This window comes from Ranitomeya imitator, chromosome 3 (genome assembly GCF_032444005.1).
Source record: "Ranitomeya imitator isolate aRanImi1 chromosome 3, aRanImi1.pri, whole genome shotgun sequence".
NCBI classification, from domain to species: Eukaryota; Metazoa; Chordata; class Amphibia; order Anura; family Dendrobatidae; genus Ranitomeya; species Ranitomeya imitator.
In genome coordinates, this window is record NC_091284.1 from 464,286,068 (window position 1) to 464,313,903 (window position 27,836).

At 45.5% G+C, this 27,836-nt stretch overlaps 1 protein-coding gene across 5 annotated transcripts in view; it reads right to left on the reverse strand.

Moving 5' to 3' along the window:
- The window catches only part of TAF1D (TATA-box binding protein associated factor, RNA polymerase I subunit D), a 60,859-nt gene that overhangs the window by 28,519 nt on the left and 4,504 nt on the right, over window positions 1-27,836 (reverse strand). For 3 of the 5 annotated variants that reach the window (XM_069757435.1, XM_069757436.1, XM_069757433.1), the window contains exons 3-4: window positions 26,783-27,158; window positions 1,023-1,198 (exon numbers count right to left, since the gene is read on the reverse strand). In XM_069757435.1, the coding sequence (XP_069613536.1) occupies window positions 1,023-1,198; window positions 26,783-27,158 (552 nt within the window). The remainder of the gene's footprint in view (window positions 1-1,022; window positions 1,199-26,782; window positions 27,159-27,836) is intronic. The other 2 variants (XM_069757438.1, XM_069757434.1) reach the window with 1 other exon arrangement.

Here is a 27,836-nt window from a genome sequence, read left to right on the forward strand (position 1 = left end):
TGCATTAAAGGTGTATTCCCAACTAGGACATGCATAGCATATGCACAAGGATGTTCAATAACCATTTCTAGATTCAGAGCCCAGAGGAAAGAAATATATTTATCTGGACCATGACAGTCTTCAGAAGGCCAAAAGAAATTAAATGATACAAATCGTACTTGCAACCCCAGCTCTATTCCCTATGGTACAGGATAAGGGCCCCATTCTTAAGATCTCAGAAATATGAGTCTATCAGACATTTATAACATATCTACAATCTACAAAACAAAATATCTACTTATTTATCAATAATTGAAGTAAAATCCTGCTGGCCAGAACAATGCCATGATCTTTATTAAATACTCAAAAATAAATTAAATTCACAGATAAAAACAGTGATGTTGAGCAAGAAAGACACCTAGCCAGTGTACACAGAGACCTGGGACATATTGTATAGTGCAAAGAGAATATAGTTCTTTCAGTCTATACATACATCACATTGCACTAACCATTCAGTCCAATATAAAAGATAAGAAAAGCACAGAACCCTAATTATGCAAATGCTATTGATAATACGCATCAAAATAGAAATGTAAGAAAAAAAAAACAACAAAAGGTTATTAAAAATAACGCTAAAAATCCTGAAAGTGTGCACATAGCCTAAAGCATGTCCAGGTATTATTAATAATAATAATAAATATTATTATTATTTTATATACTAAACACAAATTATCCATTTCAATTGCAGATGATCCTAATGTGTATTTTCCAGTAGTAAGAACAAACTGCAGCCAGGACAAGTATTCCAAAACCAGAAAAGCCCTTTCACAAGAAGTGGATTCACTGCATGCTTCTGAAAGACAATGCGCCTCTTATTGGATTTGGCGCATCTTATTACTACACGCCTCTTCATTAAGAGTGGGGTACAAAACATCACTCCTAATAAAGCGGAGTCTATATTTCTAGGTTAAACAAGTAATGAAGCTACAGCTATAAGAACTGATCCTTCTTCAGTGTGAAATGACGAGATGAATGATGCTTACCCCGGCTCAGAAATTGGTGATAAAGACCCATCTTCGTCCAAGTAAGAATATTTCCTCATCTGAAAGTCTTCCGATTCCCCATCCTCATCAACATTCATGTCCTTCAGAGAGCTTTTCAGGGTATTTTCATATTTTAGATCTTTTATATGGTTTAGAAATCCACCCAACACATGTTGCTGTGTAAAATAAAAAAAATTGCACAACTAAATTGTCCAGGTTTTGCTTGAGCATATTGTGTCATACATATTGTTTGAACAAGGTGTCAAAAAGTACTCATATGAAGGAAAGAGAAAAAAAAAAAATAAGGGGGATGATGACACTTTTAGCAAAGTTGTATCCTTAATAGCATTTGCATTAGGTAAAAAAGGTTAATAGATATTCAAAGAATTTGCAGCAGAAATCCAAAGTTACCACTGATTTCTGCAGCAGATTTGCTGGTGGATCCGCAGTAAGACTAGTCCCACCGTCATTACTCTATGTGATATGTAGAGTAGGGTTGAGCGACTTACTTTTTTAGGGTCAAAAGTCGAGTCGAGTGAAATCGGCCGATTACGGCGAAAAGTCGGGGGATCGACCGAAATACGAAACCCAATGCAAAGTCAATGGGAAATCAATCAATCTCTCTCTCAACAGAAAAGCTGGTGTTACACATTGCAAATCGCTACAGCGCACAAGCGACAAGATGGCGATAGGCGTCCACGCCCCTAAGACCCATGTCATCACTCTGCCCACGCTCCTTCATTGGCTGAAAAAATGGCGCCAAACGCGCCATACGAAACGCGACTTTGGCGCGAAGATCGCCGACCGCATGGTCGATCCCACACTAGGATCGGGTCGGGTTTCATGAAACCCGACTTTGCCAAAGGTCAGCGACTTTTGAATTTGTCCAATCCGTTTCGCTCAAGCCTAATGTAGAGTATTGTGCATATTTAGAAAGTTTTTATCTCGATTCATCAGATTGAAGTATGAAATATGCCATTTACTCACATTGGATACAGTGTGTGTGTGTGTGTGTGTACATTTAAGTACAAAATTTGTGCGACCCGACAGTTCCATGCCAGGTTGTGGAGTCGCTAAGCCAAACCTCTGATCCTCAGTTTCCCTGACCCCGACTCCCCAGCACTGGTCAGGTCACTTCTGAGCATGTACATAAAGTGCAGCACAGATTCATCTCCACTAAGAGCCCAGATCCTGAGATCAGGAACAGACAATTATGGGACATTTCATAACTTTCCCAAATTATTATGAAAACAGCACATTCTGCATTATACGACTGAACCCAACGTATTATATATTTTAGGAGTCGGCCCATTTTACACCAACTCCAGGACGCAGACTCCACAGTCCTGGTTCCATGGTATATACTATTTTACTGTGGACCCTGGTTAACTTAAGTAAAAAAAAAAAAAAAATGTACATGAGCAAAATTGCATATTAAATAGATTTTGTATTAGAAAACTGAACAATTTCACATTTCATAATAAATGTAAAACATCGGCATTTCAAGGATTAACGTGTCCCCGTCCTCCTACTGTGGTGCCCGTACTGCCGCGGGGGTCACTGCTTAGTCCGCTGCCTGCCGCTCTGCCCCTGCTCGCGCTTCCGGTCTCTTAAAAGGGACAGCACACATTTTTCAAAATATGCTGTTAACCAATGGTGTTGTAGTGTGTGCTTTTTCTGGCCCCTCTGCCATAGGGAGGGCGCTGGAGCAACAAGTGTTTCCTGTTAGTTTCCGGTTTAGTGTTCTGACGTTCCTGTGAAATGCTGTGCTTTTCCTGTGTACTGCCAGTTCCCAGCTAAATACCGTTTGTCTTCTAGACTAGCTTGATACTCCATACTCGGGACGACACCAGTGCTGCCTGTGCAATTTCCATCCTGCTCAGCCGTCCGTCACTCTGTTACCTGTGACGATGCCTGTGCCAGCTCCGTCCCATCCAGCTGCATCCCGCTAGTCAAGTCTATCTATTATCCCTGTCTGTGCATCCGTTTGGCAGGGCCAGCTCCCACGTGTGCGGGGGTCTAACTGGAGGTAGCACCTGTGTCCTTCAGACATTCCATTCTGACCCCGTTTGAGGGGGTCTTACTACGGGTGTTTGGAGTTCATAGTCACGCCCCCTTCGGAGCCCCCCAGACTGTAGTCCCGTGGTTCCACAAAAATAGAAATTAAAGAATGTGCACTTCACCATCTGTGCCTCCACTTCCATTTGTTACATAACGCATCACTAGTGCAGAACCAGGTATGAACATGTATTTAACTCCTACATGATCGATGACGTACATACACGTCATGAGTCGTGTCCCTGCCTTTGATGAAGGCTCCGGCGCTGAGCCTTGATCTTTTCCCGCACTTGATGGCCAGTTTAGTCAGCCATCAAGTGCCTCTAACAGATGTGGGTGGATCAGAGATCTACCTTTGACTGTTAACAAGTTAAATGCTACTGTCAGTCACTGACAACGGCATTTAACAAGCTTTGACTGGAAACGTGTCACAAATAGGGATGAGCCAGCTTGTTTGGAAAACGTTTGCGAATCAAATTCTCCACGAACGTAGCTCATTCCGATTCGATCAGATTCCCGAACACGGTCTCCCAAAAACTGGCAAAAGTGAGACAAACTTCGGTAAATGACAGAGTTCACTGAGGGCTCTTTCAGACGTCAGTGTTTCCGGTAGCAGCATGGGCTGCAAAACACCCTGCACACGTACACACTGACGGCATCCCTGTGTCATCACCATTTTGCTGTAGTGTCAATTTTTTTTGCTGCAGCAACAAGGGGAGGGCGGAGGCGCTTGTGCAGTAGCATCTATCGGTACGCGATAGATGCTAATGTGCGGCGCAGCCGACGGCACCATTTTGATGGTATTTTTTTTTTCTTTTCAGCACAGCAATATAATAGGCACTAACTGACAAATGATTGGCAGTGCCTGCGCACTTTTTGATGAAGCGACATGCCTTTTTTCAAATACACACATTAGTATATTCATTATGCAAACTAGGGGGCAGGTCAGTGAGGGATCAGTGAGCTGTCAGCAGTCTGCATTATGAATAGCTAATTAGAGCACCACATACATGAACCCCGCCCCGGAGCACGAGAATCTCATTAACACAAAACTGAAAATAAAGATTAAACAACAACCATAAGACGGATTTCATCACCCCAGGTATCATTTTATTCAGCATAACGGCACCGACCTGACACTGTCTGTAGGTTACTCTGCACAATCCTGCTGACAGGTTCACTTAAAATGTTACTCAAAGTTTAAAGGTTACTGAAGTTTCCAGCTGCTGGAACACTTGAAGGCTGTAAACTAAGGTTACCTTGGGTATGTATTTTACTGTACTAGTAAAGAAATAAAATAAATAAGTGGGGTCCCCCATAATTTTCATAAACAGCTGAGGGAAAGTCGGCGGCTGGGAGCTTGTGTTCATCTTCTGGGAAAGAGACAATATTCATAAAAGGTTCCCAGGCTATTAATATCAGCGCTCAGGGGTGTTTTTCAAGGAAAAAAAATAAAATAAAATAAGTAGGGGTCCCCTGTATTTTTGATAACTAGTCATGCAAAAGTAACAGCCGTGGGCTGCAACCTCAGCAAAGCTGGTAATCAAGAATAGGTGGGTCTATAAAGAAAAAGTAAAGAAAAAAAAAAAAAGGGGGGGGGGGGGGGAGGGGAAGGGTTAGCGCTCTCTGAAGGGGAGGAAAAAAATAAATAAATTTGCCATTTGTTTTTTTAACTGCATAATGATGTCAAGTAAAACATTTTGGAGTAAATATAGATTGAACAAGGTACAAGGCAAAGAATTTCCATCTGCGCATGCGACGCCCCCAACAGCAATTTTCCCGGAGTCCACCACAAAGTAAACCATGGAAGTACAAGGGGCTCCGGGCTTTTACGAAAATGTCGGCGGAGCCCCCGCACCACCAAACACCTGCAGCGTTGCACATCCTTTTCTCCTAGTCTGGGGTCCGCATCATCGCATTTTTTTTATTTGCTGCAAATTTGCCAGTTACAAAAGCGTTAATTAGGTAAAAACTGGACGCCAGTTTATTGCGCAAATTCTCCCGAATGTGGTGATACCCCAAGTCCTCAGGAACAACTGTTTGGGACTGCAGAGTTCACTAGATTTTAGACAACCCCCCCCCCCCCCCCCCCAACAGAACCTCTCACTATAATGAGGCAGATGGAGACACTTTTGGGTCAGTTTGGCATCTGTTCCGGTTGTATCCATCTTTTAAGGCGTGCACAGATATGTGGTCATCCAATCTTGTGCTCTAAAACAATAAAACAAAAAAAGGAGAAGCCAGCGCTGCTTGTGGTCAGAACGCAATACAAAAAGTGCAAATGCACATATTAATTTCTGACTGTATATCAAAATGAGACATTTAGCAAACAATTGATCAATTCTTTGAGCCACCCCGCCACTTCACGACAGCGTTCTGACCACAAGCAGCGCTGGCTTCTCCCCTTTTATTTTATATTGGTTTGTGGCTGACCACCACTGTTGCCGTGCGCGCTTGGGTCATTTAAGCCGTACTGTTTTCATTGTGATTGATCTAGGCTGCTGTACACACATACAGCAGCCCTGGCCTCTGTTTTAATTAGTGCACCTGTGCCTGGGCCTGTCTCTCTCTTTATCCATGGTGCTGGTCAGGCATTGTGGAGGTCAGATCTGAAATGTCCTTGCTTGGACCTGGTAGTCAGTTATTGTCACATACCCTTTCTGGCGCCATGGGAGTGATTTGGAAAAGCTACAGGTACGGTTTGCATTCAATATGGTCCCGCTTTTAACACATTTAGGAGGCCGTAATGGCACAGTGAATAAAACAAAAAAAAAAAAAAAAAAATGTAGAGTGGGACTAACGTGGTCTCTCTCCTAACATATTAAGGAGGCCATAAAGGCACAGCGAATATAAAAATCGTAGAGCAGGACTGCCCCAATAGAATGCCGTGAAGTGGCAGGGTGGCTCAAAGAATTGATCAATTGTTTGCTAAATGTCTCATTTTGATATACAGTCAGAAATTAATATGTGCATTTGCACTTTTTGTATTGCGTTTTGTAGTGCTTGCAGGATGCGTTTTTTCCCCATAGACTTGTATTGACGACGCATTTGCGACGGATTGCCACACGTCGCATCCGTCGCTCGACGGATGCGTCGTGCTTTTGCGGACCGTCGGGAGCAAAAAACGCTACATGTAACGTTTTTTGCTCCTGACGGACCACTTTTTCCGACCGCGCATGCGCGGCCGGAACTCCGCCCCCACCTGCCAGCACCTTACAATGGGGCAGCGGATGCGCCAGAGAAATGCATCCGCTGCCTCCATTGTGCAGTACGTTAAACGCTAGCGTCGGAATCTCTGCCCGACACATTGCGACGGGGAGATTCCGACGCTAGTGTGAAAGTAGCCTTAGGCCTTGTTTTTTTGAGGGACAGTTTACCATTTTCATTTACACCAATTGTTGGCATGTTTATTTATTTATTTTTTTCCCCAGTGTTCACCAATGGAATAACGCTACAGTTTCATAGAAAGAGTTGTTCCAGACACGGCGATAGTCATGTATACTTCTTTTTGTATATTTTTGTTTTTATCACAAAGGCTGCATTTTTAGTAGCAAAAACAGCTTTTCATGATTGGTGTGTGCTTTTTTGTGCGTTTTATTTTAACCCCCCCATATTTAGTCTCTCTGTGGAACATGAATATTTTTTCATCTTGATCACTGGTGTCATGAACTGCAGTGTATGTGGCCGGGCAGTAACTCATTGACTGTACCTGTGAGACCTGGCATACAGCTGGAGCTCACACCCTGGTGTCATCTGATGGCAAAGATCAGCACTAGCGATGAGCGAGTGTACTCGTTGCTCGGGTTTTCCTGAGCACGCTCGGGTGACCTCCAAGTATTTGAAACTGCTCAGAAATTTAGTTAATCGCGGCAGCTGAATGATTTACAGCTACTAGCCAGGCTGAGTACATGTGGGGGTTGCCTGGTTGCTAGGGAATCCCCACATGTAATCAAGCAGGCTAGTAGCTGTAAATCATTCAGCTGCCGCAATGAAAACTAAATCTCCGAGCAGTTACAAATACTCGGAGGTCACCCGAGCGTGCTGGGGAAAACCCGAGCAATGAGTACACTCGCTCAGTACTAATCAGCACCCGTGATTACCATCACCAGGCTGGGGTGATCTTGCCAAAGGGGGCATTTTAACTCCCTTTTAACCACTCAGATACTGCTGTCGCAATCGACAAGGCTATTTAAAGGATTAATCCGTCCCGATCAGTAACAAAACTGTCCGGGGCCAATACGGCAGGATGTCAGCGGTCACCTGCGGGAAAATTCCAAGTGAGGTGAAATTGAAAAAAACAACAATAAAAACAAACAAAAAAAAAAGTGCAATCCCACAGTTGTTTTTTGTTTGGCTTTTTGCAAGGTTCACTAAATGCTAAAACTGACCTGCAATTATGATTGTCCGAGTCATTACGAGTTCATAGACACCCAACATGTCTAGGTTCTTTTTTTATCTAGGTGATGCAAAAAAATTTCCAAACTTTGCTTAAAAAACCCCCTGCAATTTTCCGATACCCATAGGTTCTCAGTTTTTCGTGATCTCGGTCGGATGAGGACTTATAATTTGCGCACCGAGCCGACATTTTTAATGATACCATTTTGGTGCAGATATGTTCTTTTGATCGCCCGTTATTGCATTTTAATGCAATGTTGCAGCAACCGAAAAAACAGGATTTTTGGTTGCTTACCGTAAAATCTGTTTCTCAGAGCCTTCATTGGGGGACACAGGAACCATGGGTGTATGCTGCTGCCACTAGGAGGCTGACACTATGCAAATATAAAAAAAGTTGGCTCCTCCTGTGCAGTGTACACCCCACCGACAGGAAGAAAGATCTTCAGTTAGTGAGAAAGCAGTAGGAGAAGCAACGTGTAAAAGAGAAAGAATAATAATATAATAATAATAAACTTTATATAGCGCCAACAAAATCCACGGCGCTTCACAGATTAACAGATTCAAACACCCAAAGAGTGTTCAAAGAACTCAAACGTATACAGTAAACAGAGCTGTTCAACTTGGGAGGGTGCTGTGTCCCCCAATGAAGGCTCCGAGAAACAGATTTTACGGTAAGCAACCAAAAATCCTGTTTTCTCTATCGCCTTTCATTGGGGGACACAGGAACCATGGGACGTCCCAAAGCAGTCCCTGGGGTGGGAAAAACAGACTTCCATCAGGTGAGAGGACTCACCACTGCCGCCTGCAGGATCCTTCTGCCCAGGCTGGAGTCCGCCGTAGTTCGGCGAAACGTGTGGATGGAAGACCAGGTTGCCGCTTTGCAAAGCAGTCGGCGAAAGCCCTGTGACGTACCGCACTGGAAGCGCCGACTGCCTGGGTGCTTGACCTGGTAAGCTTCCAAAATTGCCGTTCTGATCGAGCGAGCAATCGTCGCCTTGGAAGCCGGCAGGACTCTACGCACGCCATCAGGGATGGCGAAAAGAGAATCCATCTTTCGGAAAGCGGCCGTGCTAGCCAGGGAGATCCTCACTGCCCTGACGAGGTCCAGCCTGTTCAACGATCGCTCCAGAGGATGAGTCGGAGCTGGACAAAAGGAAGGTAGAACGATGTCCTCGTTGAGGTGGAAAGATGAAAACCACCTCGAGAAAGGAAGGAAGGAAGGCGGAGGCCTGGGACCACCTTATCCTGGTGGAAAATCAAGAAAGGAGGTCGGCAGGAAATGGCCGTCAACTCAAAAACGCGGCGGATCGAAGAGATGGACCTGAGAAAAGCCACCTTCCGAGATAGAACTGACAGGGAAAACTCCCTGAGAAGCTCAAAAGGGGGAACCCCTAAGAACAACCAACACAACCTTTAAATCCCATGAATCCACAGAGGCCCTGTACGGAGGGACAGCGTGGACTACTCCTTGAAGGAAGGTCTTAACCTGTGGCTGAGAAGATAAAGTCTTCTTAAAGGGAAGAAGAGTGCAGGAACCTGGCCCTTTAGGGAACTGAGAGCGAAGCCCGAATCCAGTCCTGCCCAAAGGAAAACCAAATGGAAGGCAGGGAAAAAGGACATAAGTGAAAAGCGGTTGGACTCGCATCAACGAAAGTAAGCCTTCCAGGTACGATAGTAGATCCTGGAAGAAGACGAAGGCTTCCTAGCCTGGATTATAGTGTGACTCATCCGGGCCGAAAGGCCGGACGCTCTTAAAACTGTGGAGTCCACAGCCACGCCGTTAAACTGAGCGACCGATATTTCGGGTGGCAGATCGGACCCTGAGACAGCAGATCGGGTCTGTTTGGAAGGCACCAGGGGTGTCCGCGAGAAGAGTGACGATGCCTGCAAACCAAGACCTCCTGGGCCAATCCGGGATGATCAGAATGACCGGCACCCATCCCGCCTTGATCTTTTACGACAGTTTGGAAAGCAAGGGAAGGTGTGGGAATCAATAGGGGAGCAGGAACTGCGACCAAGGAATGGCCAAAATGTCAACACCACTGCGAGAGCATCGCGGGACCTTGGGACGACCCGATGGACCTTTCTGTTCAATCGGGACGCCGTGAGGACCACCTCTGGAGTCCCCCAACGAAGAGCAATCCGATAAGAGACCTTCTGAAGTAAGGACCATTCCCCTGCCGCGAGGCCCGAGGAAGACGGCGGCCAAAATGTCCACGCCAGGGACCTGCACTGAGGATCTCACCAGGACCGTTGCCTCTGTCTAAAAGAGGATCCTGGAATCTCGGTCAAGGCCAGAGAACTCCGCGTCCACCCCTGGTGGTTGACATATGCCACTGCTGTGTCATTGTCTGGATTCGAATTGGCAGGCTGCTGAGAATCCTTACCCAGTGAAGGAAAGATAGAAAGAAGATCCGGAACTCGAGGACATTGATTGGCAGAGAGGACTCCTGTGCCGACCAACCACGATGAAAAGAACAGGTGACAAAGCCCCACGCCTCCGCCGAGAAGGCTGGAGACCGTCGTCACCACCTGCCAGGAAACTGGAAGGAAGGATATGCTGTGAGGTATGTGCTCTGGGATAAGAGCAGGGACCTCGGCCACCAGTGGAGGAACCGTTTGATCCCGGTAGAAAGACGGATCGGACGATGCAGGGAGAAGACAGACCTGTCCTCCTGTGATAGAATAGCCTGCTGAAGAAGTCTTGAATGAAACGGGCGAAGGGAAAAATTGCTTCCGATGTTGCAACCAACCTCCTTAGGACCTTTATGGTCCATCAGCAAGGAGGGGAGCCGAGAACCCTGGAGCAACAAGACGGAACTTCTTCCTGTTGACGAGCCGCCGCAACGGCTAGACTGTCGGGGAAGAGGGATAGACTTTCGGGAGCCTGAAACCGAAATTCCTGAGCCTCCATGGAAGTGATTACTGAACGAGGGAATATCAACCTGAAGAGTCTCAGACGAAACTTCCTGTTCAGCAATTTCAGATCCGGACTGGGACGAACCTTGTCGTCCTCTTTCAGTACAAATAGGTTCGAAGAGAAGCCTGTGAACCGTTGAACCGTTCCTGTTCAGGGACGGGAATGTTACCCCGGATTTAAGGAGGGAAACAATGGCTGTAAAGAAACCCAGGACTAGAACGGGTTCTCTTGGAGGTTGGGATTGGAGAAAACGATCCCAGGACCGTGAAATTAATCTATTTTGTCTCCAGAGGATACAAGTTCCCTGGCCCATGCGTTCTCTGTTGAGGAGACAAAGACGTCCCTGGGGAACAGGAGAACGGCTGCCCAGCCTAGGAAACGGGCTGGGGCCTAGTCGTGGGTCCTGCCTAGGTGGAATTTCCAGTCCTGGACCTGGAGAATCCACCTTAGGAGTAGCGGGAACGCCAGGAAGGAGTGAGTCGAAGACTACCTTCTTCTCTTAACGTGCCTGTGGCCTCTGCTGTTGCGAAAAAGGGGTCAAATGCCGCGAAAACGACGAAAAAGAGGGCCGAAAGGACCGAAGTTGCCGCCTAAGGAGAGAACTGGTGCCACCAGTGGCATCCTTGATAATTTAGTCCAGCTTGGAACCGAGAAGACGTGATCCTTGAAAAAGGCAGGCTCGTAAGGGACTTCTTGATGACCCTTGAGCCAAACAGAGCGAGTAATCTGGGAGGCAACTTTCGCCAGCAAGTCTGGTGGAGCTCCAGCCTGAATGCCCCAACGGAGTTGTTTAGCCCCTTCGGATAGGCTTCGAAACCCAAATGGAAGCGAAAGCCGGGCAGAGGGATGATGCGGCAGCTGCGAAAACCGAATTCGCGAAGGATTCCATGATCTTATTGATGGAATCTGTCAGATTCGCCCCACCGGACAGCGTGAGGACTGTGTTGGTGGCAAGTCTAGCAGTCGGCGGATCCACAGAGGGAGAGGTCGTTCTCTATCGCCTCTCGTTCCGGTTGGCGATGAGATCCGGAGGAAGGAAATATGAGACTCCAAGACGCTCGCCTCTTTGAGAATGTCTGGTCGAATTCTCTCTTTCTCTGGCCAGAAGCTCCTCGAGTCAGGATAAGGAGCGAATCCCTTGGGAGGTAGTTTAGACCGTCTAAACGAAACCGCCTGATCTGCAGGTTCCGTAGAGGGATCTTTGATGCCACAGGTCAGATTGGACGCTCCAATGAAGCTTTGAACCATATCCCTCATGCTATGATTTAGTTCAACTTCGGCCCCAAATTATCCTCCGAGGCCTCGCCTGACTCCGGGAAGGGGATCAGGGGGAAGTCGACCACAGAGAAGGACCGTGAGGCGAGATGGACCGAGAAGAGAACTCAGACCGGCGTTCCCGTCTGGATCTTTCGCGGCCTGCATGGAAGACTCGGACGGAGCTTCTAGCGACCCGCTGGCTACTACGGAAGTCTGCAGGGGCAACTAATCGAGCACGGACACAAGGGTCTGGGACACCCGTGTGAGATTCGCTACTGAAAGAGACAGAGGGGAGGCCCAGCCTGGGGAGGGAATTTCACTCTGAGGCGGAGCAGCAGGGGAGTCTTAGGCGGTGAACATAATGTGGGTTGCTGCGGGCCTGCCTGAGGGAAGCTTGGGGTTACAAGACGAACCCTGAAAGTGTTTCAGTAAGGCACAGGACAAAGTAGGAGGTCGGGAGAGACCACCTTTAAAATTAGCCCGAAGGGGCCCCTGAGGGAAATGTCTGGAGAGTAGGGGACAGGGGGGGGGGGGTGGTCTGGCAGGGGATTAAGTAAAACTGCGGTGTAGAGGTACTCACGGCAGACGCTGCGGTTTCCGGATGGAAGGCTGCACGGCTTGGAAGATGCTCCTCAGGAACGATAGCCCCTAGGAGAACAGGCAGACATCTGATGGACTCTCTTGTCCGATGTAGCTTGCCTGCAGGCCAGTGGGAGATGTGAGGACGCTAGAAAATTGCGCTCTTAAGATGGGCAAAGAGAAACGTTCCTGGCTCAGAAATAAGTATCTGTGGCTGCCTGGGAGTGGTGGGCGGGCTTAACGCCAGGCCAGGAGCACCAAGATGGCGGCGGTGGGCGGAGCTTGCCGTGATAATCGGGCGGGAGAAAAGCCCGCCCGAGAGAGAGGAAGTGGGAGGGGACGCGGCGCCGGAAGTAGGCCCCGGAAGTAGCGGGGGCCTAAATTTGAGGCCGGTGGCCGCCAGGAAGGGCCGCGGCGGCGGGAAAAAGGGCACCTAAGGGCGCCGCGCCGGGGCAGAAACAGTGCGGCCGCAGGTCACACGACCGCCGCACCAGGCCAGAGCACAATGCGGCCGGGGGAAAAAGGGCAACGCGGCCGCCTGTAAGGCCAATAACAGCGCAGCCGCCATAGCGCGGCTGCCACGCGAAAGGGGCGAAGACCCCCGCCCCATGTGAAAGTGAAGGCAGCCTGGAAAAATATCCCAAGGGACCCCCAAATGACTGCCCTGGGAGGAAGGACTCAGAGGTACTTTGGAATACTTACCTAAAACATCCCACGCTGTCCTTACTAACCTCATTCTGGGGAAAATTTCAGACGTCCAGGGGGCTGATGGACGTTCTCGTCTCCTCCAAACCGACAGGCTCTGGTGGGCGAGTGGGTGGGGGACGGATGCAGGACCGGACTTCTGAGCACGCTTGTGTGCTAGGATCTTGGTCCTGGTGAGGGATCTATGAGGATACGGGGTGGCAGTACACGCCGTACTCATAGTCCGTATTGTGGGACTACAGGTGTGACTGCTCACCCTGTATCCCTTCCGGAAAACCTGAAAAGGAACGACGCACATTGAGGTAGATAAGGGTCTAATGAAAGACCCGTGTCCACCTCCTACTGACACTAAGCTAAACTGAAGATCTTTCTTCCTGTCGGTGGGGTGTACACTGCACAGGAGGAGCCAACTTTTTTTATATTTGCATAGTGTCAGCCTCCTAGTGGCAGCAGCATACACCCATGGTTCCTGTGTCCCCCAATGAAAGGCGATAGAGAAAACGTAGTTCTGGCTTTTTGATTTTCCTTGCTAGACTGTTTAGTGATCAGGTTTTTTTTTTTTTTTTTTTTAACCCCTTAATCCCATATGACGTACTATCCCGTCCAGGTGACCTGGGACTTAATTCCCATGGACGGGATAGTACGTCATATGCGATCGGCCGCGCTCACGGGGGGAGCGCGGCCGGGTGTCAGCTGCCTATCGCAGCTGACATCCGGCACTATGTGCCAGGAGCGGTCACGGACCGCTCCCGGCACATTAACCCCCGGCACACCGCGATCAAAGATGATCGCGGTGTGCCGGCAGTGCAGGGAAGCATCGCGCAGGGAGGGGGCTCCCTGCGGGCTTCCCTGAGACGATCGGTACACGGTGATGTGCTCACCGTGTACCGAGCGTCTTCTCCCTGCAGTCCCCGGATCCAAAATGGCCGCCGGGCTGCATCCGGGTCCTGCAGGGAGCACTTCCGGGTCAGGATCAGGCTGCAGCTGCAGCTCTAATCCTGCCCGGCTGTATGTCAGATCACCGATCTGATAGAGTGCTGTGCACACTGTCAGATCGGTGATCTGTGATGTCCCCCCCTGGGACAAAGTGAAAAAGTAAAAAAAAAAATTTCCACACTTGTAAAAAAAAAAATAAAAAAAAAATTCCTAAATAAAGCAGAAAAAAAAAAATATTATTCCCATAAATACATTTCTTTACATAAAAAAAAAACAAAAAAACAATAAAAGTACACATATTTAGTATCGCCGCGTCCGTAACGACCCGACCTATAAAACTGGCCCACTAGTTAACCCCTTCAGTGAACACCGTAAGAAAAAAAAAAAAAAAAACGAGCCAAAAAACAACGCTTTATTATCATAACGCTGAACAAAGAGTGGAATAACACGCGATCAAAAAGACGGATATAAATAACCATGTTACCTCTGAAAACGTCATCTTGTCCCGCAAAAAACGAGCCGCCATATAGCATCATAACCAAAAAAATAAAAAAGTTATAGTCCTCTGAATAAAGCGATGCCAAAATAATTATTTTTTCTATAAAATAGCTTTTATCGTATAAAAGCGCCAAAACATAAAAAAAATGATATAAATGAGGTGTCGCTGTAATCGTACTGACCCGAAGAATAAAACTGCTTCATCAATTTTACCAAACGCGGAACGGTATAAACGCCTCCCCCAAAAGAAATTCATGAATAGCTGGTTTTTGGTCATTCTGCCTCACAAAAAAATCGGAATAAAAAGCGATCAAAAACTGTCACGTGTCCGAAAATGTAACCGATAAAAACGTCAACTCGTCCCGCAAAAAACAAGACCTCACATGACTCTGTGGACCAAAATATGGAAAAATTATAGGTCTCAAAATGTGGAGACGCAAAAACTTTTTTGCTATAAAAAGCGTCTTTTAGTGTGTGATGGCTGCCAATCATAAAAATCCGCTAAAAAACTCGCTATAAAAGTAAATCAAACCCCCCTTCATCACCCCCTTAGTTAGGCTAGGTTCACATTGCGTTAATGGGTTAACGCTAACGGACAGCGTTGCACGGCGAAAATGTCACAATTAACGCCGTGCAACGGGTCCGTTAGCACAACCATTGACAGCAATGTGATTTTCAGGTGTAGCGCATCGCTAGAGCGTGCCATTTTCGGCTCGCGCTAGCAAGGTGCCATTCTTTTGTGGTGCGCCTCAGACGCTGCTTGCAGCGTCCGCGTCGCGCCCGAGGTCCGATCCCCGATCTTCCAGAGCGGGGACGTTAACGCGACCACTAAACACGACACCTAAAAAGACATTGCGTTAGCGCAATCCGCTAGTGCTAAACGGATTTCCCTAACGCAATGTGAACCTAGCCTTAGGGAAAAATAATAAAATTAAAAAAAATGTATTTATTTCCATTTTCCGGTTAGGGTTAGGGCTAGGGTTGGGGCTAGGGTTAGGGTTTGGATTACATTTACGGTTGGGATTAGGGTTGGGATTAGAATTAGGGGTGTGTCTGGGTTAGGTGTGTGGTTAGGGTTACAGTTGGGATTAGGGTTAGTGGTGCGTTTGGATTAGGGTTTCATTTATAATTGGGGGGTTTCCACTGTTTAGACACATCAGGGGCTCTCCAAACGCGACATGGCGTCCGATCTCAATTCCAGCCAATTCTGCATTGAAAAAGTAAAACAGTGCTCCTTCACTTCCGAGCTCTCCCGTGCGCCCAAACAGGGGTTTACCCCAACATATGGGGTATCAGCGTACTCGAGACAAATTGGACAACAACTTTTTGGGTCCAAGTTCTCTTGTTATCCTTGGGAAAATAAAAATTTGGGGGGCTAAAAATCATTTTTGTGGGAAAAAAAAGGATTTTTATTTTCACGGCTCTGCGTTGTAAACTGTAGTGAAACACTTGGGGGTTCAAAGTTTTCACAACACATCTAGATAAGTTCCATGGGAGGTCTAGTTTCCAATATGGGGTCACTTGTGGGTGGTTTCTACTGTTTGGGTACATCAGGGGCTCTGCAAATGCAACGTGACGCCTGCAGACCAATCCATCTAAGTCTGCATTCCAAATGGCGCTCCTTCCCTTCCGAGCTCTGCCATGAGCCCAAACAGTGGTTCCCCCCCACATATGTAGTATCAGCGTACTCAGGACAAATTGAACAACAACTTTTGGGGTCCAATTTATTCTGTTACCCTTGTAAAAATACAAAGCTGGGGGCTAAAAAATCATTTTTGTGAAAAAAAAAAGAATTTTTATTTTCACGGGTCTGCGTTATAAACTGTAGTGAAACACTTAGGGGTTCAAAGTTCTCACAACACATCTAGATAAGTTCCATGGGAGGTCTAGTTTCTAATATGGGGTCACTTGTGGGGGGTTTGTACTGTTTGGGTACATCAGGGGCTCTGCAAATGCAACGTGACTCCTGCAGACCAATCCATCTAAGTCTGCATTCCAAATGGCGCTCCTTCCCTTCCGAGCTCTGCCATGCGCCCAAACAGTGGTTCCCCCCCACATATGGGGTATCAGCGTACTCAGGACAAATTGGACAACAACTTTTGGGGTCCAATTTATTATGTTACCCTTGTGAAAATACAAAACTGGGGGCTAAAAAATTTTTGCGAAAAAAAAATAAATTTATTTTAACGGCTCTGCGTTATAAACTGTAGTGAAACACTTGGGGGTTCAAAGCTCTCAAAACACATCTAGATAAGTTCCTTAGAGGGTCTAGTTTCCAAAATGGTGTCACTTGTGGGGGGTTTTAATGTTTAGGCACATCAGGGGCTCTCCAAACCAACATGGCGTCCCATCTTAATTCCAGTCAATTTTGCATTGAAAAGTCAAATGGCGCTCCTTCCCTTCCGAGCTCTGCTATGCACCCAAAAAGTGGTTTACCCCCACATATGGGGTATCGTCGCACTCAGGACAAATTGCACAACAACTTTTGTGGTCTAATTTCTTCTCTTACCCTTGGGAAAATAAAAAATTGGGGGCGAAAAGATCATTTTTGTGAAAAAATAAGATTTTTTATTTTTACGGCTCTGCATTATAAACTTCTGTGAAGCACTTGTTGGGTCAAAGTGCTCACCACACATCTAGATAAGTTCCTTAAGGGGTCTACTTTTCAAAATGGTGTCACTTGTGAGGGGTTCCAATGTTTAGGCACATCAGGGGCTCTCCAAACGCAACATGGCGTCCCATCTCAATTCCAGTCAATTTTGCATTGAAAAGTCAAATGGCGCTCCTTTCCTTCCGAGCTCTGCCATGCGCCCAAACAGTGGTTTACCCCCACATATGGGGTATCGTCGCACTCAGGACAAATTGCACAACAACTTTTGTGGTCTAATTTCTTCTCTTACCCTTGGGAAAATAAAAAATTGGTGGCGAAAAGATTATTTTTGTGAAAAAATATGATTTTTTATTTTTACGGCTCTGCATTATAAACTTCTGTGAAGCACTTGTTGGGTCAAAGTGCTCACCACACCTCTAGATAAGTTCCTTAAGGGGTCTACTTTCCAAAATGGTGTCACTTGTGGGGATTTCAATGTTTAGGCACATCAGGGGCTCTCCAAACGCAACATGGCATCCCATCTCAATTCCAGTCAATTTTGCATTGAAAAGTAAAATGGCGCTCCTTCCCTTCCGAGCTCTGCCATACGCCCAAACAATGGTTTACACCCATATACGGGGTATCAGCGTACTCAGGACAAATTGGCCAACAATTTTTGAGGTTCAATTTCTTCTCTTACTCTTGGGAAAATAAAAAATTGGGGGCGAAAAGATCATTTTTGTGAAAAAATATGATTTTTTATTTTTACGGCTTTGCATTATAAACTTCTGTGAAGCAATTGGTGGGTCAAAGTGGTCACCACACATCTAGATAAGTTCCTTAGGGTGTCTACTTTCCAAAATGGTGTCACTTGTGGGGGGTTTCAATGTTTAGGCACATCAGTGGCTCTCCAAACGCAACATGGTGTCCCATCTCAATTCCTGTCAATTTTGCATTTAAAAGTCAAATGGCGCTCCTTCCCTTCCGAGCTCTGCCATGCGCCCAAACAGTGGTTTACCCCCACATATGGGGTATCAGCGTACTCAGTACAGATTGTACAACAATGTTTGGCATCCATTTTATCCTGTTACCCTTGGTAAAATAAAACAAATTGGAGCTGAAATAAATTTTGTGTGAAAAAAAGTTAAATATTCATTTTTATTTAAACATTCCAAAAATTCCTGTGAAACCCCTGAAGGGTTAATAAACTTCTTGAATGTGGTTTTGAGCACCTTGAGGGGTGCAGTTTTTAGAATGGTGTCACACTTGGGAATTTTCTATCATATAGACCCCTCAAAATGACATCAAATGAGATGTGGTCCCTAAAAAAAAATGGTGTTGTAAAAATGAGAAATTGCTGGTCAACTTTGAACCCTTATAACTCCCTAACAAAAAAAAATTTTGGTTCCAAAATTGTGCTGATGTAAAGGAGACATGTGGGAAATGTTACTTATTAAGTATTTTGCGTGACATATCTCTGTGATTTAAGGGCATAAAAATTTAAAGTTGGAAAATTGCGAAATTTTCAAAATTTTCGCCAAATTTCCGTTTTTTTCACAAATAAACGCAAGTTATATCGAATAAATGTTACTACTAAAATGAAGTACAATATGTCACGAGAAAACAATGTCAGAATCGCCAAGATCCGTTGAAGCGTTCCAGAGTTATAACCTCATAAAGGGACAGTGGTCAGAATTGTAAAAATTGGCCCGGTCATTAACGTGCAAACCACCCTCGGGGCTTAAGGGGTTAAAGTGATCGGGCGATTCTGAACACGGCGATATCAAATATGTGCAAGTTTGATTTTTTTTAATTATGTTGAATGGGGCGAAAGAGGCGATTTGAAATTTTGTATTTAAAAAAAAATGTATTTTTTTTTTTTTACTCTTGGCATGCTTCAATAGCTAGAAGCTGCCACAACTTGATCGCCTCCAAGTAGCAGAATTATAGCCTTGCTATGAATGCCGACCACAGGGTGGTGCTCATAGCAATCCGGCATCAACAACCATAGGGGTCTCAAGGAGACCTCTGGTTGTCATGCTGATGACCCTCGATCATGTGCCGGGGGTCACCGATGCGCGCATTTCCAGCCAGATGGCCGGAAGCGCTTATTAAATGCCGCTGTCAGAGTTTGACAGCGGCATTTAACTAGTTAATAGGCACGGGTGGATCGCGATTCCAACCGTGCCTATTAAGGGCACATGTCAGCTGTTCAAAACAGCCAACATGTCCCGGCTTTGATGCGGGCTCACTGCGGGGATACTGCCATCGGACGTACTATCTCGTCCGATGGCAGAAAAAGGTTAAAAGGCATATCGGCGGACATTAAGGAGGTCAAAGGAGTTCTGTAATGACAGGTTTGGAAGTCTTCAACAGAAACCCGGTCGTTATAGCAACCCATAGGCACCCGCAAGTGCGCCATACTGGCGCCGATTAGCGCATAGAATGACAACCCCATGACAATGCACTGTAAATGCCCTGTCAGGTTAACAGCAGCGAGCAGAGGCAGATGAATATCACAGCCACCAACTACCAGCAAAGATGTAACTGTATGTCATATGGCGGTAAGGAATTAGAAGTGCTGTTGCACCTGAGGAAACCATTCAGTGCCCAACTCTGAAGCCGGCCTCACACTAGCGAGTTTTACGGACGCAAGAGCGCAGAAACTACGTCCGTAAAACTCGCATAAAATACGGCACAATTATTCTCTATGCCCCTGCTCCTATCTGCCGTATCGTCCTAATCAGTATTATACGGCTTTCTACGGCCGTAGAAAATCGCAGCATGCTGCGTTTGTCACCGTATTGCGCAAATAAAACGTCAATGAAAGTCTATGGAAGCCCCAAAAATACGGATTACACACGGACCAGCAGTGTGACTTGCGAGGTATACGCAGCGGTGTTAGAGAGAAAAGCCGGCAATTCAGGGCGGTGTACAGTAAAATCACACTGACAGCTTACAGTAGAATAGGTAGAATAAATGTGTACACATAGAATAGGTATATAAATAAATATATGTCAGTAGACACACATATGTATATATATAATTATTTCATCCAGCGCGATATAGCAGAAAGCCGGTAATTCAATTGCCGGCTTTTGCTTTCTCCTTCCTAAATACATACAGTAAACCATCTCATATCCCCATTTTTTTTTTGCATATTCCACACTACCTCCCATCTTCTTTCCATGACGTCCTCTTCTGATCTTCAGCCACGGCTCCGGCGCAGGCGTACTTTGCTCTGCCCTGTTGAGGGCAGACAAAGTACTGCAGTGCGCAGGGCCTCTGACCTTTCCGGCGCCTGCGCACTGCAGTACTATCCTCTGCCCTCAAGAGGGCAGAGCAAAGTACGCCTGCGCCGGAGCAGTGGCTGAAGATCAGAAGAGGACGTCATGGAAAGAAGATGGGAGGCGAAGCAGCGGACCGGAGACGCCCATCCGACCTGACCAGCAGCAGGACCGCCCCTGGGTGAGTATAATATAACTTCTTTTTCTCCTTTTTCAGGTAACATCGGGGGCTTATCTACAGCATTACAGAATGCTGTAGATAAGCCCCTGATGCCGGTGGGCTTACCTCACCCGCGATTTTCGGGGTGACAGGTGCCCTTTCATGCCACCTTGCTATTGTAAGGTGACATTAAGCCAAATTAATAATGGAGAGGAGTCAATTATGACACCTATCCATTATTAATCCAATACTAGTAAAGGGTTAAAAAAAAAAAAAACACAAACACATTATTAACCCCTCTGTGACCTTAGACGTACTATCCCGTCGAGGTGCCCTGGGCTTATCTGACCCTGGACGGGATAGTACGTCATAGCCGATCGGCCGCGCTCACGGGGGGAGCGCGGCCGAGTGTCAGCTGCTTATCGCAGCTGACATCCGGCACTATGTGCCAGGAGCGGTCACGGACCGCCCCCGGCACATTAACCCCTGGCACACCGCGATCAAAGATGATCGCGATGTGCCGGCGGTGCAGGGAAGCACCGCGCAGGGAGGGGGCTCCCTGCGGGCTTCCCTGAGCCCCCCGCAGCAACGCGATGTGATCGCGTTGCTGCGAGGGTCTCCTCACCTCCCTCCCTGCTCGAGCCCCGGATCCAAGATGGCCGCGGATCCGGGTCCTGCAGGGAGGGAGGTGGCTTCACAGAGCCTGCTCAGAGCAGGCACTGTGAAGGCTGCAGCGCTGCATGTCAGATCAGTGATCTGACAGAGTGCTGTGCAAACTGTCAGATCACTGATCTGTGATGTCCCCCCCTGGGACAAAGTAAAAAAGTAAAAAAAAAATTTTCCAAATGTGTAAAAAAAATAAAAAAAAATATTCCAAAATAATGAAAAAAAAAAAAAAATATTATTCCCATAAATACATTTCTTCATCTAAATAAAAATAAAAAACCAATAAAAGTACACATATTTAGTATCGCCGCGTCCGTAACGGCCCGACCTATAAAACTGGCCCACTAGTTAACCCTTTCAGTAAACACCGTAAGAAAAAAAAAAAAAAAACGAGGCAAAAAACAACGCTTTATTATCATACCGCCGAACAAAAAGTGGAATAACACGCGATCAAAAGGACAGATATAAATAACCATGGTACCGCTGAAAGCGTCATATTGTCCCGCAAAAAAAGAGCCGCCATACAGCATCATCAGCAAAAAAATAAAAAAGTTATAGTCCTGAGAATAAAGCGATGCAAAAATAATTATTTTTTCTGTAAAATAGTTTTTATCGTATAAAAGCACCAAACCATAAAAAAATGATATAAATGAGGTATCGCTGTAATCGTACTGACCCGAAGAATAAAACTGATTTATCAATTTTACCAAACGCGGAACGGTATAAACGCCTCCCCCAATAGAAATTCATGAATAGCTGGCTTTTGGTCATTCTTCCTCACAAAAATCGGAATAAAAAGCGATCAAAAAATGTCACGTGCCCAAAAATGTTTTCAATAAAAACGTCAACTCGTCCCGCAAAAAACAAGACCTCACATGACTCTGTGGACCAAAATATGGAAAAATTATAGCTCTCAAAATGTGGTATTGCAAAAAATATTTTTTGCAATAAAAAGGGTCTTTCAGTGTGTGACGGCTGCCAATCATAAAAATCCGCTAAAAAACTCGCTATAAAAGTAAATCAAACCCCCCTTCATCACCCCCTTAGTTAGGGAAAAAAAAAAAAAAAAATGTATTTATTTCCATTTTCCCATTAGGGCTAGGGTTAGGGCTAGGGCTAGGGTTAGGGCTAGGGTTAGGGCTAGGGCTAGGGTTAGGGCTAGGGCTAGGGTTAGGGCTAGGGTTAGGGCTAGGGTTAGGGCTAGGGTTAGGGCTAGGGTTAGGGTTGGGGCTACAGTTAGGGTTGGGGCTAAAGTTAGGGTTAGCGTTTAGATTACATTTACAGTTGGGAATAGGGTTGGGATTAGGGTTAGGGGTGTGTCAGGGTTAGAGGTGTGGTTAGGGTTACCGTTGGAATTAGGGTTAGAGGTGTGTTTAGATTAGGGTTTCAGTTATAATTGGGGGGTTTCCACTGTTTCGGCACATCAGGGGCTCTCCAAACACGACATGGCGTCCGATCTCAATTCCAGCCAATTCTGCGTTGAAAAAGTAAAACAGTGCTCCTTCCCTTCCGAGCTCTCCTGTGTGCCCAAACAGGAGTGTACCCCAACATATGGGGTATCAGCGTACTCAGGACAAATTGGACAACAACTTTTGTGGACCAATTTCTCCTGTTACCCTTGGGAAAATACAAAACTGGGGGCTAAAAAATAATTTTTGTGGGAAAACAAAAAGATTTTTTATTTTCACGGCTCTGCGTTATAAACTGTAGTGAAACACTTGGGGGTTCAAAGTTCTCACAACACATCTAGATAAGTTCATTGAGGGGTCTAGTTTCCAATATGGGGTCACTTGTGGGGGGTTTCTACTGTTTAGGTACATTAGGGGCTCTGCAAACGCAATGTGACGCCTGCAGACCAATCCATCTAAGTCTGCATTCCAAATGATGCTCCTTCCCTTCCGAGCCCTCCCATGCGCCCAAACGGTGGTTCCCCCCCACATATCGGGTATCAGCGTACTCAGGACAAATTGGACAACAACATTTAGGGTCCAATTTCTCCTGCTAACCTTGGAAAAATACAAAACTGGGGGCTAAAATATAATTTTTGTGGAAAAAAAAATATTTTTTATTTGCATGGCTCTGCGTTATAAACTGTAGTGAAATACTTGGGGGTTCAAAGCTCTCACAACACATCAAGATGAGTTCCTTAGGGGGTCTACTTTCCAAAATGGTGTCACTTGTGGGGGGTTTCTACTGTTTAGGTACATTAGGGGCTCTGCAAACGCAATGTGACGCCTGCAGACCATTCCATCTAAGTCTGCATTCCAAATGGCGCTCCTTCCCTTCCGAACCCTCCCATGCGCCCAAACGGTGGTTCCCCCCCACATATGGGGTATCAGCGTACTCAGGACAAATTGGACAACAACTTTTGTGGTCCAATTTCTCCTGTTACCCTAGGGAAAATACAAAACTGGGGGCTAAAAAATAATTTTTGTGGGAAAAAAATTTTGTTTTATTTTTATGGCTCTGCATTATAAACTTCTGTGAAGCCCTTGGTGGGTCAAAGTGCTCACCACACATCCAGATAAGTTCCTTAGGGGGTCTACTTTCCAAAATGGTGTCACTTGTGGGGGGTTTCAATGTTTAGGCACATCAGTGGCTCTCCAAACGCAACATGGCGTCCCATCTCAATTCCTGTCAATTTTGCATTGAAAAGTCAAACGGCGCTCCTTCCCTTCCGAGCTCTCCCATGCGCCCAAACAGTGGTTTACTGCCACATATGGGGTATCAGCGTACTCGGGACAAATTGGACAACAACTTTTGAGGTCCAATTTCTTCTCTTACCCTTGGAAAAATAAAAAATTGGGGGCAAAAATATAATTTTTGTGAAAAAATATGATTTTTTATTTTTACGGTTCTGCATTATAAACTTCTGTGAAGCACTTGGTGGGTCAAAGTGCTCACCACACATCCAGATAAGTTCCTTAGGGGGTCTACTTTCCAAAATGGTGTCACTTGTGGGGGGTTTCAATGTTTAGGCACATCAGTGGCTCTCCAAACGCAACATGGCGTCCCATCTCAATTCCTGTCAATTTTGCATTGAAAAGTCAAATAGCGCTCCTTCCCTTCCGAGCTCTCCCATGCGCCCAAACAGTGGTTTACTGCCACATATGGGGTATCAGCGTACTCAGGACAAATTGGACAACAACTTTTTGGGTCCAATTTCTCCTGTTACCCTTGGTAAAATAAAACAAATTGGAGCTGAAGTAAATTTTTTGTGTAAAAAAGTTAAATGTTCATTTTTATTTAAACATTCCAAAAATTCCTATTAAACACCTGAAGGGTTAATAAACTTCTTGAATGTGGTTTTGAGCACCTTGAGGGGTGCAGTTTTTAGAATGGTGTCACACTTGGGCATTTTCTATCATATAGACCCCTCAAAATGACTTCAAATGAGACGTGGTCCCTAAAAAAAAATGGTGTTGTAAAAATGAGAAATTGCTGGTCAACTTTTAACCCTTATAACTCCCTAACAAAAAAAAAAATTGGTTCCAAAATTATGCTGATGTAAAGGAGACATGTGGGAAATGTTACTTATTAAGTATTTTGTGTGACATATCTCTGTGATTTAATTGCATAAAAATTCAAAGTTTGAAAATTGCGAAATTTTCAAAATTTTCGCCAAATTTCCGTTTTTTTCACAAATAAACGCAGGTACTATCAAAGAAATTTTACCACTATCATGAATTACAATATGTCACGAGAAAACAATGTCAGAATCACCAGGATCCGTTGAAGCGTTTCGGAGTTATAACCTCATAAAGGGACAGTGGTCAGAATTGTAAAAATTGGCCCGGTCATTAACGTGCAAACCACCCTTGGGGGTAAAGGGGTTAAAAATTAATCACAAAGGTTGTTGTATTAATTTATTCTACTCTCAATCCACTCACTGAAGACCCTCGATCTGTAAATAAAAAAAAAAAATAAACCAACAATATACATACCTTCCGAGGATCTGTCACGTCCAACGATGTAAATCCATCTGAAGGGGTTAAAATATTTTGCAGCCACGAGCTTTGCTAATGCAACGTTGCTCATGTCTGCAAAACCCCAGCGAATGAAGGTAAAGTAGGTCAATGACCTATATTTACCTGCATTTGCGGTGAGGAGCCCTCTGCTGGCTGTTCCTAGATCGTGGGAACTTTCCCAGAAAGCTTCCAGGCTCGAGATCATAAGAGGGCGCCCTCTGTTGGTTGTCCTCATATGAACTCGAGCCAGGGAGCTTTCTAGGAAAGTTCCCACGATCTAGGAACAGCCAGCAGAGGGCACCTCACCGCAAATGCAGGTAAATATAGGTCATTGACCTACTTTACCTACATTCTCCGGGGTTTTGCAGACATGAGCAACGTTGCATTAGCAAAGCTCGTGGCTGCAAAATATTTTAACCCCTTCAGATGGATTTACATCGTTGGACGTGACAGATCCTCGGAAGGTATGTATATTGTTGGTTTATTATTATTTTTTATTTACAGATCGAGGGTCTTCAGTGAGTGGATTGAGAGTAGAATAAATTAATACAACAACCTTTGTGATTTTTTCATTAAATTAATTTTTAATAATGTGTGTGTTTTTTTTTAACCCTTTACTAGCATTGGATTAATAATGGATAGGTGTCATAATTGACGCCTCTCCATTATTAATTTGGCTTAATGTCACCTTACAATAGCAAGGTGACATTAACCCTTCATTACCCCATATCCCACCGCTACACGGGAATGGGAAGAGAGTGGCCAAGTGCCAGAATAGGCGCATCTTCCAGATGTACCTTTTCTGGGGTGGCTGGGGGCAGATGTTTTTAGCCAGGGGGGGGGGGGGGCAATAATCATGGACCCTCTCCAGGTTATTAATATCTGCCCTCAGTCACTGGCTTTACTACTCTGGCGGAGAAAATTGTGCGGGAGCCCACACCAATTTTTTCCGCCATTCAACCCTTTAATTTACTAGCTAGAACGGCCAAATTTTGCATAGACGCACTACTGACATTAGTAGTTTGGAATATGCAAAAAAAATGGGGATATGAGATTGTTTACTGTATGTAAACCAGGTCTCATATCATGTCGGGTTTAGGGAGGAGAAAGCAAAAGCCGGTAATTGAATTACCGGCTTTCTGCTATATCGCGCTGGATGAAATATTAATATATATACATATATGTGTCTACTGAGAGATATATATATATATATATATATATATATATATATATCTATATATATATATATATATATATTATATATGGTTTTTTTTTTTTTTTTTTTAACACATGGATCCCTTGTATAGCCGTATGTCGGTTTTGCAAGCCTGCGATAAAAACACGCAGTACGGATTACATACGGAGGATGCCATGCGCAAAAAACGCTGAAACACCCTGCCTACGGAGGAGCTATGGACCACTATTTTGGGGACTTTTCAGCGTATTACGGCCGTAAAAAATGGACCGTATTTTCATACGCTGAGTGTGAAGCCGGCCTGAGCCAGAGCAACTCCTTAGCTGACTAGGCAAGACTATGAATTGCAGGATGACCAATAATGTCAGTCGTAACACTACAGTGCTCTAGCAAGGAGAAGAAAAAAAAAAAAAAAAGCAATTGCCCCTAAAGATTGGTGTTTCTCTAACCTCAGCCCATCTGGTCTATCATCAATTGAAGAAACTTCCAATTTTTGCAAAAAGATGTGACTAAAAATGAAAAAGGAGTGTCGAGTGAGAACCTTACCTCATATTCAAAATACTGCTTGAATGGTAGATACTTTAATGGCGCACAAGGAAATGGAATCCCCTTATCGATCAAGCGCCTTTTTCGCTCTTCCAAGGGAATGGAATAGAATGGTCTGCGGGCGGTAACCCTTGGGGACTTGCTTTGTTTGGCAGGGCGCTTTTTTTTCTTCTTCTTCGATTTTTGTCTTTTCCGCTTGCTACGTCTTCGAAACGGATTTTTCAAATACTCTGCTATTTGCTGGGACAATGAGAGGTTTCTTGATGACAAATCTGAGTCGGATGAATCATCGGAAGTAGTACTGGAAAGAGGAGTTATAGTTTGCCTTCTTCTAGTCCTAGTGGGGGCACAGCTAACCGCATCCTGGAACAAACTACTGCATACAAAAAATAAAGAAAAATTGTAACAGGATTAAAGATCCATTTGTGAGAAGGCTAGAAGTGTGCAGGAATGTGTCTAAAGGTACCGTCACAATTAAGCGACGCTGCAGCGATCTACACAACGATCCCGATCGCTGCAGCGTCGCTGTTTCGTCGCTGTGTGGTCGCTGGAGAGCTGTCACACAGACAGCTCTCCAGCGACCAACGATGCCGAAGTCCCCTGGTAACCAGGGTAAACATTGGGTTACTAAGCGCAGGGTCGCGCTTAGTAACCCGATGTTTACCCTGGTTACCAGCGTAAACGTAAAAAAAAAAAAAAAAAGCACTACATACTTACATTCCGGTGTCTGTCCCCCGGCGCTGTGCTTCTCTGCACTGACTGTGAGCGCCAGCTGGAAAGCAGAGCACAGCGGTGACGTCACCGCTGTGCTTTCTGGCCGCTGCGCTTACACAGTGCAGAGAAGCAGAACACCGGAGAGGACAGACGCCGGAATGTAAGTATGTAGTGTTTGGTTTTTTTTACATTTACACTGGTAACCAGGGTAAACATCGGGTTACTAAGCGCGGCCCTGCGCTTATTAACCCGATGTTTACCCTGGTTACCAGTGAAGACATCACTGAATCGACGTCACACGCCGATTCAGCAATGTCTGCGGGAGGTCCAGCGACGAAAT